Here is a 13,556-nt window from a genome sequence, read left to right as displayed (position 1 = left end):
ACTACTGTCTCCTGGCCTGCACCCACACCCTCACCTCCGCTGTCTTCGGCCCCATCCAGCAGTGTAGTTCAGCGCACCGTCCAGCCGTCGCTTGCGCAACTGTTGGAGCGCAAGCGCAAGTACGCCGCCACGCACCCGCACGCTCAAACGTTAACCGTCCGCATAGCAAAATTCATCAGCCTTGAGATGCTGCCGTATAGGGTTGTGGAAACGGAGTCCTTCAAAAGTATCATGGAGGCGGCGGCCCCGCGCTACTCAGTTCCCAGTCGCCACTACTTTTCCCGATGTGCCCTGCACGACCACGTCTCCCGCAACATTGTACGCGCCCTCACCAACGCGGTTACTGCCACAGTCCACTTAACTACGGACACGTGGACAAGCACAGGCGGGCAGGGCCACTACATCTCCCTGACGGCACATTGGGTGAATTTAGTGGAGGCTGGGACAGAGTCAGAGCCCGGGACCGCTCACGTCCTACCCACCCCCAGAATTGCGGGCCCCAGCTCGGTGGTGGTATCTGCGGAGGTGTATGCTTCCTCCACTAAAGCACCCTCCTCCTCCTCCTCCTCCTCTGTCTCGCAATCAAGATGTGTTAGCAGCAGCATGTCGCCAGCAGTCGGTGTCGCGCGGTGTGGCAGCACAGCGGTGGGCAAGCGTCAACAGGCCGTGCTGAAACTACTCAGCTTAGGCGATAAGAGGCACACGGCCCACGAACTGCTGCAGGGTCTGACAGAGCAGACCGACCGCTGGCTTGCGCCGCTGAGCCTCCAACCGGGCATGGTCGTGTGTGACAACAGCCGTAACCTGGTGGCGGCTCTGCAGCTCGGCAGCCTCACGCACGTGCCATGCCTGGCCCACGTCTTTAATTTGGTGGTTCAGCGCTTTCTGAAAAGCTACCCACGCTTGTCAGACCTGCTCGTAAAGGCGCGCCGGCTCTGCGCACATTTTCGCAAGTCCCACACGGACGCTGCCACCCTGCGCACCCTGCAACATCACTTTAAGCTGCCAGTGCACCGACTGCTGTGCGACATGCCCACACGGTGGAACTCTACGCTCCACATGTTGGCCAGGCTCTATGAACAGCGTAGAGCTATAGTCGAATACCAACTCCAACATGGGCGGCGCAGTGGGAGTCAGCCTCCTCAATTCCTTTCAGAAGAGTGGGCCTGGTTGGCAGACATCTGCCATGTCCTTGGTAATTTTGAGGAGTCTACCCAGGTGGTGAGCGGCGATGCTACAATCATTAGCGTCACCATTCCTCTGCTATGCATCTTGAGAAATTCCCTGCAAACCATAAAGGCAGCTGCTTTGCGCTCGGAAACGGGGGCGGGGGAAGACAGTATGCCGCTGGATAGTCAGGGCACCCTCCTGTCTATTTCTCAGCGCGTACAGGAGGAGGAGGAGGAGCATGAGGAGGATGAGGAGGAGGGGGAAGAGACAGCTTGGCCCGCTGCTGACGGTACACCGGCTGATTGCCTGTCATCCTTTCAGCGTGTATGGCCTGAGGAGGAGGAGGAGGATCCTGAAAGTGATCTTCCTAGTGAAGACAGCCATGTGTTGCGTACAGGTACCCTGGCACACATGGCTGACTTCATGTTAGGATGCCTTTCTCGTGACCCTCGCGTTGCACGCATTCTGGCCACGACGGATTACTGGGTGTACACACTGCTCGATCCACGGTATAAGGAGAACCTGCCCACTCTCATTCCCGAAGAGGAAAGGGGTTCGAGAGTGTTGCTATACCACAGGACCCTTGCGGACAAGCTGATGGTAAAATTCCCAGCCGACAGCGCTAGTGGCAGAAGGCGCAGTACCGAGGGCAAGGTAGCAGGGGATGTGTGTAGATCGAGCAGCATGTACATCCCAGGCAGTGCAACAGTCTTTAAGGGCCTGGCCAGCTTTATGGCTCCCCACCAAGACTGTGTCACCGCTCCCCAGTCACGGCTGAGTCGGCGGGAGCACTGTAAAAGGATGGTGAGGGAGTACATAGCGGATCGCACGACCATCCTTGGTGACGCCTCTGCCCCCTACAACTACTGGGTGTCGAAGCTGGACACGTGGCCTGAACTAGCGCTGTATGCCCTGGAGTCTTGAGTGCTACTATTGCTGACATGGAACGAAGACTGCGCTCCTCCTATAATGCTGCTAGTGATATGTTAGTGGGGCCTGTCCTAATGCTACGGCTGAAATGTTACGAATTCTGGGCTCTGCCTATACCGCTGCTAATGGTATGTCTCTGGGGTGTGGAAACAGGCTTCCCAAAGACATGATGGCGGCGAGGCCATTTCCCACCAACGCGGTTACTGTAAAGGTGCATATAACCACGGACACGTGGAGAGGACACGTAGTGCCTCAAAAACATCCCCCTCCTCCTCCAACAGGGAAAACATTCTTGGCAAATGCCTTTGCATTGGTTCGTCTGGTGGCAGTCCAAGAATTTCACCTTTACCGACACAACAAGAGAGCCCCCACACCATCCCCCCGCCACGGCCCACTTAATCCTGGCCGCATTCCGAAAACCAACAAAATACAACCGTGCTACTAGGTCCGCAGTCACCACCACATTACCACCAACGCGGTTACTGTAAAGGTGCATATAACCACGCACACGTGGAGAGGACACATAGTGCCTCAAAAACATCCCCCTCCTCCTCCAACAGGGAAAACATTCTTGGCAAATGCCTTTGCATTGGTTCGTCTGGTGGCAGTCCAAGAATTTCACCTTTACCGACACAACAAGAGAGCCCCCACACCATCCCCCCGCCACGGCCCACTTAATCCTGGCCGCATTCCGAAAACCAACAAAATACAACCGTGCTACTAGGTCCGCAGTCACCACCACATTACCACCAACGCGGTTACTGTTAAGGTGCATATTACCAGTCTGACTGGGGCATGCAGACACCTTGACAGAATGAATAGTGTGTGGCACATAGGTTCCCCATTGCTATGCCTACGTGTGCAGCTCCTGATGGCGGTGGCACAGGATTCTATTTCTCATTGCTTCTGTACAGCATTGTGGGCTATCGCCCCGCCCCTTTTAAAGAGGGTCGCTGCCTAGCCATGCCAACCCTCTGCAGTGTGTGCCTGCGGTTCCTCCTCATGACAGATGCACTTCTAAATAGACATGAGTGTGGCGTGGCATGAGGGCAGCTGAAGGCTGCGCAGGGACACTTTGGTGTGCGCTGTGGGGGGAGGGGGGGCGGTTGGTCAGCATGTAACCCAGGAGAAGTGGCAGCGGAGTGTCATCCAGGCAGTGATTGTGCTTTGTTGTAGCTAGTGTGGTGCTTAGCAAAGGTATGCCATGCTAATGAGGGCTTTTCAGAAGTAAAAGTTGTTGGGAGGGGGGGGGGCGCACTCTTGCCGGTATTGTGGCTTAATAGTGGGACCTGTGAACTTGAGATGCAGCCCAACATGTAGCCCCTTGCCTGCCCTATCCGTTTCTGTGTCATTCCCATCACTTTCTTGAATTGCCCAGATTTTCACACATGAAAACCTTAGCGAGCATCGGCGAAATACAAAAATGCTCTGGTCGCCCATTGACTTCAATGGGGTTCGTTGTTCGAAACGAACCCTCGAACATCGCGGGAAGTTCGTTCCGAATAACGAACACCCGAACATTTTGGTGTTCGCTCATCTCTAGTAAGTACTAATGTAACGTAGGACGGGTAAGTATTGATGTACTACGGGTAAGTACTAATGTAACGTTGGACGGGTAAGTACCAATGTAATGTACTACGAGTAAGTACCAATGTAATGTACTACGAGTAAGTACTAATGTAACGTAGGGCGGGTAAGTACTAATGTAATGTACTACGGGTAAGTAGTAATGTAACGTACTACAGGTAAGTAGTAATGTAACGTTGGACGGGTAAGTACCAATGTAATCTACTACGGGTAAGTACTAATGTAACATGGGTAAGTACTAATGTACTACGGGTAAGTACTAATGTAACATAGGACAGATAAGTACTAATGTAATGTACTAATGTAACGTAGGGCGGGTAAGTACTAGCGTCCACAATGTAACATCTAAATGAATAGCCTTTGGCATCACTGATACATGGGATTTCCGTTATGTTTCATTGCCTTGGTGCGAGGCAGTAACAGATCAGTGGCATGTTCGTCAATGAACAGAGATCAGGAAGCGGCTGACCCTGGAGACGCCTACTTACAGACTGCAGGTCTTCTAAATGTGCCGCTTTGGAATGAAAAATCAAAGGATCTATAAAATCTGTATGTGATGAACAAGTAACGTGACTGTATATGATTGTGCCGTATATAAGTGGCGTGCGCAGAGTTAACTGTCCAAGAACTTTTCTGGCAGGAAAGCAGTCTGGGAGGGGCGGCTGTCCCTGGGAGAGGAGGGTCCTGATTGACACCTGAACATCTCCCATCCCTTAGTGACTGAGATACAGGAGAATGGACATCAGAATATGCATTGTATTTGACCTCTTGTACAGTCCTAAACCACAGCTCTAACTAATGTACAGTTGTGAAAGCTGAGGAATGGAACTATAACTCATGGGCTGGACAACAGAAATCTGGCCACCTTTTGGAAGGACAGCCAACACTGAAATGTCCCCCTTTATTTATGGTACACATTTTTATAGTGCAATGTTGTATATCCCTCGTGGGAGGGAACCAGAGCGCCCAGAGGAAACCCATACAAACTCCATGCAGATGTGGTCCTTGGTGGGATTTGAAACGGCAACACTACAAGGCAACAGGGCTAGCCACTAAGCCACCATGGTGCCACCCACCCTCTGGGGAACAAAGACTCCCATTATTTCATAATTTTTTGATGTCATTTTTAATTTTTTTACTTTTTGTTAGTACTGCTATTTTTTGTACAAAAGCTTAAAACTTTAATAAGCTTAGTCCTTCAGGCCCTTACCAGGAGTAGTGGAAGTGTGAACGTAGCCTCTGCATTTCTCAAGCTTATGAAGGTCTCTCAGAGGCCTGCAGTGTACTTTACTGATGTACTGGCACCATATAGTGAGGATTAAACTAGCTCGCTACGCACTGGAGCTGAGCATCCGGAGGCTTTCATTGTTTGTATCCACCAATTACTAATCCAAGGCTGCGATATCAGAGGAGAGAAGAATGGGAATTGTATGCTAATATGCCAAATGATATGTACTGCCAACATCTAGTGATTTATATAGCTTTCTGATGAAATATAACCCAACGCTGATCATATGATGTAATCTAAACATAAACCTGCATATACCCTATCTGGTGGTATCTGGACTAAATGGAGGTGGGATCTGTGCTCAGATTGCAACCTGAGTGTAAAATGAGCATAAGGCCGCCTGTCCACGGGCGATTGTTCATTGTGTTACCCATGGCCATAATCCGGCTGCGGGTAATGCAATGAATGCTTTCCATAGCGTTGCTACGAAAGGCGCATCTGCAGCGTCCACAAGGGGAGAATCATAGCGATTCTCTGCTTGTGGGATCTAAATCATGACATGCTGCGATTTGCTGTGATTCTCCACGCTGAGCCTATCTGTCAGATTGGCTCACCGCAGAGAACTGACAGCCCCCACCCCCCTCTGCTCTTCCGCGGCGGAATATCACGGCTGTGTATAGGGGGCCTAAGATAGTGAAATCGATTAACCCTTTACAGTCGCACCCGTGTCACTTGCTGGGAAAGTGCTTATGCAATAATATATATTTGAAAAACCCTATTGAGGCTTTTCTGAAATAAATATTTTATGACCAAATATATAATCCCAATGAATTTATCGAATATCATAGCCTATAGTGTTAGTACTCCTATAGTTAGCCTATAGTGTTAGTACTCCTATAGTTAGCCTATAGTGTTAGTACTCCTATAGTTAGCCTATAGTGTTAGTACTCCTATAGTTAGCCTATAGTCTTAGTACTCCTATAGTTAGCCTATAGTGTTAGTACTCTTATAGTTAGCCTATAGTGTTAGTATTCCTATAGTTAGCCTATAGTGTTAGTACTCCTATACTTAGCCTATAGTCTTAGTACTATATAGTTAGCCTATAGTCTTAGTACTACATAGTTAGCCTATAGTGTTAGTCCTCCTATAGTTAGCCTATAGTCTTAGTACTCCTATAGTTAGCCTATAGTGTTAGTACTCCTATAGTACTATATAGTTAGCCTATAGTGTTAGTACTCCTATAGTTAGCCTATAGTGTTAGTACTCCTATAATTAGCCTATAGTGTTAGTACTCCTATAAATAGCCTATAGTGTTAGTACTCCTATAGTTAGCCTATAGTGTTAGTACTCCTATAGTGTTAGTACTCCTATAGTTAGCCCTCAGTGTTAGTACTCCTATAGTTAGCCTATAGTGTTAGTACTATATAGTTAGCCTATAGTGTTAGTACTATATACTTAGCCTATAGTGTTAGTACTCCTATAGTTAGCCTATAGTGTTAGTACTCCTATAGTTAGCCTATAGTGTTAGTACTCCTATAGTTAGCCTATAGTGTTAGTACTCCTATAGTTAGCCTATAGTGTTAGTACTCCTATAGTTAGCCTATAGTGTTAGTACTCCTATAGTTAGCCTATAGTGTAAGTACTCCTATAGTTAGCCTATGGTGTTAGTACTATATAGTTAGCCTATAGTGTTAGTACTCCTATAGTTAGCCTATAGTCTTAGTACTCCTATAGTTAGCCTATAGTGTTAGTACTATATAGTTAGCCTATAGTGTTAGTACTACTATAGTTAGCCTATAGTGTTAGTACTCCTATAGTTAGCCCATAGTGTTAGTACTCCTATAGTTAGCCTATAGTGTTACTACTCCTATAGTTAGCCTATAGTGTTAGTACTCCTATAGTTAGCCTATAGTGTTAGTACTCCTATAGTTAGCCTATAGTGTTAGTACTCCTATAGTTAGCCTATAGTGTTAGTACGCCTATAGTTAGCCTATAGTGTTAGTATTCCTATAGTTAGCCTATAGTGTTAGTACTCCTATATTTAGCCTATAGTGTTAGTACTCCTATAGTTAGCCGATAGTGTTAGTACTCCTATATTTAGCCCATAGTGTTAGTACTCCTATAGTTAGCCTATAGTGTTAGTACTCCTATATTTAGCCTATAGTGTTAGTATTCCTATAGTTAGCCTATAGTGTTAGTACTCCTATAGTTAGCCTATAGTGTTAGTACTCCTATAGTTAGCCTATAGTGTTAGTACTCCTATATTTAGCCCATAGTGTTAGTACTCCTATAGTTAGCCTATAGTGTTAGTATTCCTATAGTTAGCCTATAGTGTTAGTACTCCTATAGTTAGCCTATAGTGTTAGTACTCCTATATTTAGCCCATAGTGTTAGTACTCCTATAGTTAGCCTATAGTGTTAGTACTCCTATAGTTAGCCTATAGTATTAGTACTCCTATAGTTAGCCTATAGTGTTAGTACTCCTATAGTTAGCCTGTAGTGTTTGTACTCCTATAGTTAGCCTATAGTGTTAGTACTCCTATAGTTAGCCTATAGTGTTAGTACTATATAGTTAGCCTATAGTGTTAGTACTCCTATAGTTAGCCTATAGTGTTAGTACTCCTATAGTTAGCCTATAGTGTTAGTACTCCTATAGTTAGCCTATAGTGTTAGTACTCCTATAGTTAGCCTATAGTGTTAGTACTCTATAGTTAGCCTATAGTGTTAGTACTCCTATAGTTAGCCTATAGTGTTAGTACTCCTATAGTTAGCCTATAGTGTTAGTACTATATAGTTAGCCTATAGTGTTAGTACTCCTATAGTTAGCCTATAGTGTTAGTACTCTATAGTTAGCCTATAGTGTTAGTACTCCTATAGTTAACCTATAGTGCTAGTACTATATAGTTAGCCTATAGTGTTAGTACTCCTCTAGTTATCCTATAGTGTTAGTACTCCTATAGTTAGCCTATAGTGTTAGTACTCCTATAGTTAGCCTATAGTGTTAGTACTCCTATAGTAAGCCTATAGTGTTTGTACTATATAGACTGTACCTACCGCTGTGAAATCTATCAGATATTATAGCTGTTATAAAAAGTTCAATAACTGGGAGCAAGGCCGGATTTACCGAAGTCACTAGAATTTACAGAAAATTTTTTAATGGAAAAACCATCTTTATTGCTGATAGCGACCGTTTCTAACAAATAAAAGCCGTCTTGTGATTTGTTGTTATGGGCAACAAAACCAGATTTTTATTGGATATTTTTCCTGGATCTTTCATCAATGTTTTTCCCGCTTTTAAACCTAAAAAGCATCATTTCCCCCTAGCGACAGGCCCTTTTAATGCCCAGTGTTTTTGTTGTTGCATTCCTAGAGCCATAAGCTTTTAGTCTTTCTGTTGCGATGCCCATATGAGGGGGAGGGAAGGGGGGGGGGGGGCACTGCTCAGATAGAAGCGTATGTCGGCCGGCCGTGTCCTTAGTATCATTACATGAATACTAAACTTATAATGTTTTTTAATAACTTGCTTCTTTCTCATTTTTTTATGTATCATTGCATTCAAAGACCCTCATTTTTTTTTTCCATTGTAGTACTAATTGTAGTTTTTTTCCATTTTAGGGGATGAATTCTACTATTTATTGGCACCATTTGGTGAGCTATATAAAATTTATCCTTTTCTTTTTGTAAGGCAAGATACACAAAATTGGCTATTTTCGCCATTTTTTTTTTTCATAACGTGCACCACATGGGTTAAATAATGTACTACCCTTTTTTATTCCTTTGACCCTTTTTTATTATTCGCACACTCGTTTTATGGGAGAATAACATTCCACAGAAGGGAGATCGCAATTTAAATATCTGTTTAACAAGAGTAAACATCGTTCACATAATGACAGATTGGATTATCTGACAATATTGGAAGCTTGGTAATTGATCTAATAGGTGTTGCAGAGCACATTGAGCAATCATAATATTTAAGGAATGACACCATATGGCCCGTACCCTGTGGGATTTTGCAGAACATTTTTTTCAGAAGAAATGATTGTATTAACCCTGTGTTGCCATTGTTTGGGATCTGGGAGACCTAGTAAAAATGCCGGGAGCTTTCAGAAGAAGTTCGACTAATTGGCTTAATAAGTTTCCTAAGTCCAAGAGTCTGGATTTCATTGCAACACAACATTAAGGTGATGATATTGGGAGGTGGGTCATCTCTCTGTGTGATGGAATTTAGTTGGAGTTAGGTAGTATTTAGAGATGAGCAAGCACACTCGTTTAAGGCTAATGCTCGAGCTGGCAATGTTGTCCAACCCCCCCTCCCCGCACGACCCTGCGTCCACAGCGCACACAATTTCCCCTGCACAGCAATCAGCTGGCCTCATGCCACACGCTCGATTGATAGCCACACCACGCTCATGTCGATTTATAGGTGCATAATAGATGAGGAGGAACCGCAGGCACACACTGCAGAGGGTTGGCAGGGCCAGGCAGGGACCCTCTTTGAAAGTGTGGGTGTGGTGGAAACCTTTGTGGAACCACGCCTTACTCAATTAGGAATGATCACACCCTTCCAGATTAATTGATCAAAGGTATCGGACAGTGCACTGTCTCCCAGAAATCACTTAGTCTGACACAAGTTCAAAGAGTAAGTAACTTCCTGTTTATTCTTGGCGCGTAACAAGGCTTTATAAGGCACATCAAACACAGCCCTTTTGGGGCAGGCAAGAATTACATAAACACAATGTGTTGATTGATTATTGGATAAGCGTCTTCCTTCATCCGGTCATCTGGTATTGCCTGTCACGTGGTACCACTCTGGAGAGTAGAATGGGCTGTCTCGCCCCACGTGTGTCAAAACCGATATGATTGGAGGCTATATCATGAATTAGTAATTGCATAGACCGCCCATGTTATTTGCGTCTGTTTCCAGTAAAATCGCTGGGGGATTTTTGTGGTAAACGAAAGCAGTAGTCCGTCTCAGGTGCGGTTAGTCGTCTACTTTTTACTTCTGTATTAATGTATGCAGCTGGACGGTCCGATATATTTATACATGTTGGTTACGTGCTAAATTCCATCTTTGTCAGCAGAGTTATGAAAAACAGATATTTCATATAAGCATTGCCTAATACTATTGTGTAATTGTGTAATTGTACGTACACTTCTATAGTTGAATCAAAACAGAGTTAAAGCATTTGAATTACCAATTTCCCCGTAAGGCCCCAAATCCCAATACACAAAGATTTAGATATTGGGATTGCCACCACAGATCCCCCTTGAAACTATCTGTTTCACTAAACTCGCCCTGCTCCATCCCACCCCCACTGCTGACTCTAGACTTGTAATGTGTTGTAGACTGGAGCCATTGCTCTCATGGGGGTGTAGGATGGGTCAACATCATCGTATTCTGGATCTGTGATGACGACATTGGCATTGACAGTGGGCCTACTGCCGGACATCATAGAGAAACAGGTGGACCAGGTAGACACCAGGGCCGGGATACACTGTATGCAACAACAAACAGAAATTAGAACCATTACAATGGCAACAAAAACAGTTAGTATTTTCTTCATCAGAGTAAACCCAAACCAGGACCCTGTCAACCAGTCAAACCATCTTTGATCCGTTCCTTGTTTGATACTGGTGGCTAGATCTCTCAGGCGGTTGATCTGTTGATGGATTGACGCAGAGTTGTCAGAGAGGTTAAAACAACACATCCCTTCGAACTCTTCGCACCCATGGTTCATGGTCATAAGGATTTAATCAATGGTGGCTCTGTTCTGTAGGGCGGCTCTTCGTATGTTTTGTACATCTAAGAGTAGTAGGTCCAGTGCCTGGGATGTGGCATTTAGGCCCTTTACCATGTCACAAGCTAAACCGTTAATTACTCTTGTGTTATGCTGGGCTAATGCGGGGGTGCCTAGAATGCTGAGAGCTAGTGCTGTGTGCTCTGAGAAACTCAGTAGAGTGGGTGGTCCTACACAGTTATCGGCCAGGCCGTGGATGTCCCTCCGATCCCTAAGTGAGGGTGTGGGTGCCGGGGGGTCTGGCTGCTGATACATAAGGATACTTAGACGGGACAATGCACACGGTCCTCCTGTAATGTTGGCGGGGATATATGTGTATGTTAAATTGCCACAGGACAGGACCCATCCTACTGGTAGTTTGACATGTCTGGAGTGGCTGGGACTCCGAACTACTTTTCCACAAGACATGGTAGTCACTATCTTTTGACATTGTTCTTCAGTACGGGAGCAAAGTATTCGGGAATCACTAGTTACCACTTGGCCCCTCTCACATTTCCCAATGTACCGTGGATTACATGTAAAGTTGTAACATACCTCAGCCTGTGAGACATTTCTGACCTGGAACTCAGTCATATTGGACCAGTCAGCGTGTTCTACAGCCTCACAGTAGGGACAATACTCATATATGTTAATGAAGGTGTTATCTTGTATCACATCGCCTTCCTCCACATCATCATCATGTACCATTGCATAAATTGATCTCAATACATTTACTGGAGTGGGAATGGCCAGTAGGCAAGCTTGTAGAATATCTTCCCCGCTCCTTAATTTAGGCATGCACATATTAGTTATATTGATAACATCTCTGGCTAAATACTCCCACATATTGATATGGCTTTCCCTCACTCGTTTAGCCTGCTGCTTCTGGTTCTTCACTGAGGTACCCTTTCCGTCCCACATTACCAGAACCCCACATAGGAGAAGTATTATGATAACTTGACCTAGATATTTCATGATGAGTCGTCCTTCTGGGATGGAACTTTTTTGCAGTGGCTTGCGTGGATCCAGGTAGGCTTCCCCTCTAGTTTCACCGAGGTGGCAGTGGTCAACAACACCTGGAACGGACCGTCGAATCTGGGCTCAAGAGAGTTTTTCCTCAGAAACTTCTTTACGTACACCCAATCTCCGGGCTGTATGGAATGGGTGCCTGTGTCCTGGTCTGGGTCTGGAATGGAAGAGAAGACTCGTGCATGGACTTTAGTTATTTCTTTGACGAGTGATATAACATACTTAGTCAGAACATTGGAGTGCAATTGTAACTGCTGAGGGAAGTAACACCCTAGTCTGGGGACGGTCCCGAAAAGAATTTCATAAGGTGATAACTTATGTTTTCCCCTTGGTGTGTACCTCACGCTATACAGTGCTATGGGGAGGATTTCTGGCCAGGGCATGCCAGTTTCTCGTGACATTTTAAGTATTTTAGTTTTTAAGGTACCGTTTAGTCTCTCTACCTTACCACTACTCTGGGGGTGATAGGGTGTGTGAAACAAAAGACTGCTGCCCAACGCCTGCCATATCTCCTTGGTGACGTTGGCGGTAAACGCTGGACCTTGATCACTTTCGATGACTTCAGGTATTCCGAAACGGCAAATTAACTCAGTCATGAGTTTCTTAGCGGTACTTTTGGCAGTCATATTTGTACTTGCGTATCCCTCTGCCCACCCAGAGAAAACATCCACCACTATTAGGGCGTATTCAAAGCGTCCTGATTTCGGCATCTGGATGTGGTCAATCTGGATCCGTTGGAATGGATACAGTGGCTTGGCCAGGTGTTTTCTTGGTGTCTCCTCCATTTTTCCTGGATTACATTGGGCGCAAATGGTGCAAGATTTGCAATACTTGTCCACCAACGTTGTGATGCCGGGCGCCAGGTAATATTTCTGGATCAATGCGTTCATGAGCATCTTGGACAAATGGGTTGGGCCATGTGCCCACTGTACCACTGCCGGGTAGAAGCTTCTAGGCAAGCATGGGCGGCCTGCCAGCGCAAACAGTCCCTGTTCATCCTTTTTCGCTCCCTTTTTCGTCCACTCTTCTTTTTCTTCCTTGCTTACTCTCTTTTGTGCTTCTGTAAGGTAGTCCGGTCGTATCTTCTCATCCACACTGACCATCATGGACGGGTCTGGTTCCTCCATTGATTCCACCCCTACCGGTAGGGCTTCCACCTGAATTCCAATTCTTCCAAACTCCCCCCTTGCAGCTCTTTTTGCTGCTTGATCTGCTGTATGATTACCAACGGCCTCTTCAGTGTTCTTCTTGCTGTGAGCTTTCACTTTCAGTACGGCCACCTTCCGTGGCAGTTGGAGGGCATCCAGCAGGTGCCTGATGGCTTGATGATGCTTGACTGGGGTGCCTGCAGCTGTGAGGAATCCTCTAACTTTCCAGATCATCCCGAAGTCGTGTGCCACTCCATGAGCGTACCGTGAATCTGTGTAGATGTTGGCTGTATGATCCTGGGCCACCTCACACGCCCGTGTGAGGGCCTGTAGTTCGGCTTCCTGTGCTGATACAGTAGGAGGGAGTTGTTGGGCTTGGATTATTTTCGTGGTGGTGGTAACTGCGTAACCGGTATGGTACCGACCCATCTCATCGGCGAATCTGGAGCCGTCCACGAAGAGTGTGTAGTCTACGGGTTCCAGTGGTTTGTCATAGACTGATGGTAGATGAGAGATTTCCTGTTGCATCATCTTGACGCAGTCATGTGAAGGGCGTGGAATGTCGTAGTAGGAGACGGAACCATTCGGTTTTTCCTCACCATCGTTTTCATTCTCCTCTCCATCGTCTTCCCCCTGAAGAATTGGTAGGAGGGTGGAAGGGTTGAGGACATTACACCGCTGTAATGT

General features: G+C 45.9%; 1 protein-coding gene across 1 annotated transcript; it reads right to left on the bottom strand.

Moving 5' to 3' along the window:
- Positions 1–10,665: 10,665 nt before the first annotated feature.
- LOC136578902 (uncharacterized) lies at positions 10,666–12,516 on the bottom strand. The gene is made up of 2 exons (XM_066579076.1): positions 12,170–12,516; positions 10,666–11,878 (listed from the first exon to the last, which is right to left on the bottom strand). The coding sequence occupies exon 2, from the start codon at positions 11,665–11,667 to the stop codon at positions 10,666–10,668; it is 1,002 nt and encodes a 333-aa protein (XP_066435173.1). The 5' UTR covers positions 11,668–11,878; positions 12,170–12,516.
- Between the last annotated feature and the right edge of the window lie 1,040 nt (positions 12,517–13,556).

The sequence above is a fragment of the Eleutherodactylus coqui genome, chromosome 9, assembly GCF_035609145.1.
Source record: "Eleutherodactylus coqui strain aEleCoq1 chromosome 9, aEleCoq1.hap1, whole genome shotgun sequence".
NCBI lineage: Eukaryota > Metazoa > Chordata > Amphibia > Anura > Eleutherodactylidae > Eleutherodactylus > Eleutherodactylus coqui.
This window is presented reverse-complemented; position numbering and strand designations above follow the sequence as displayed.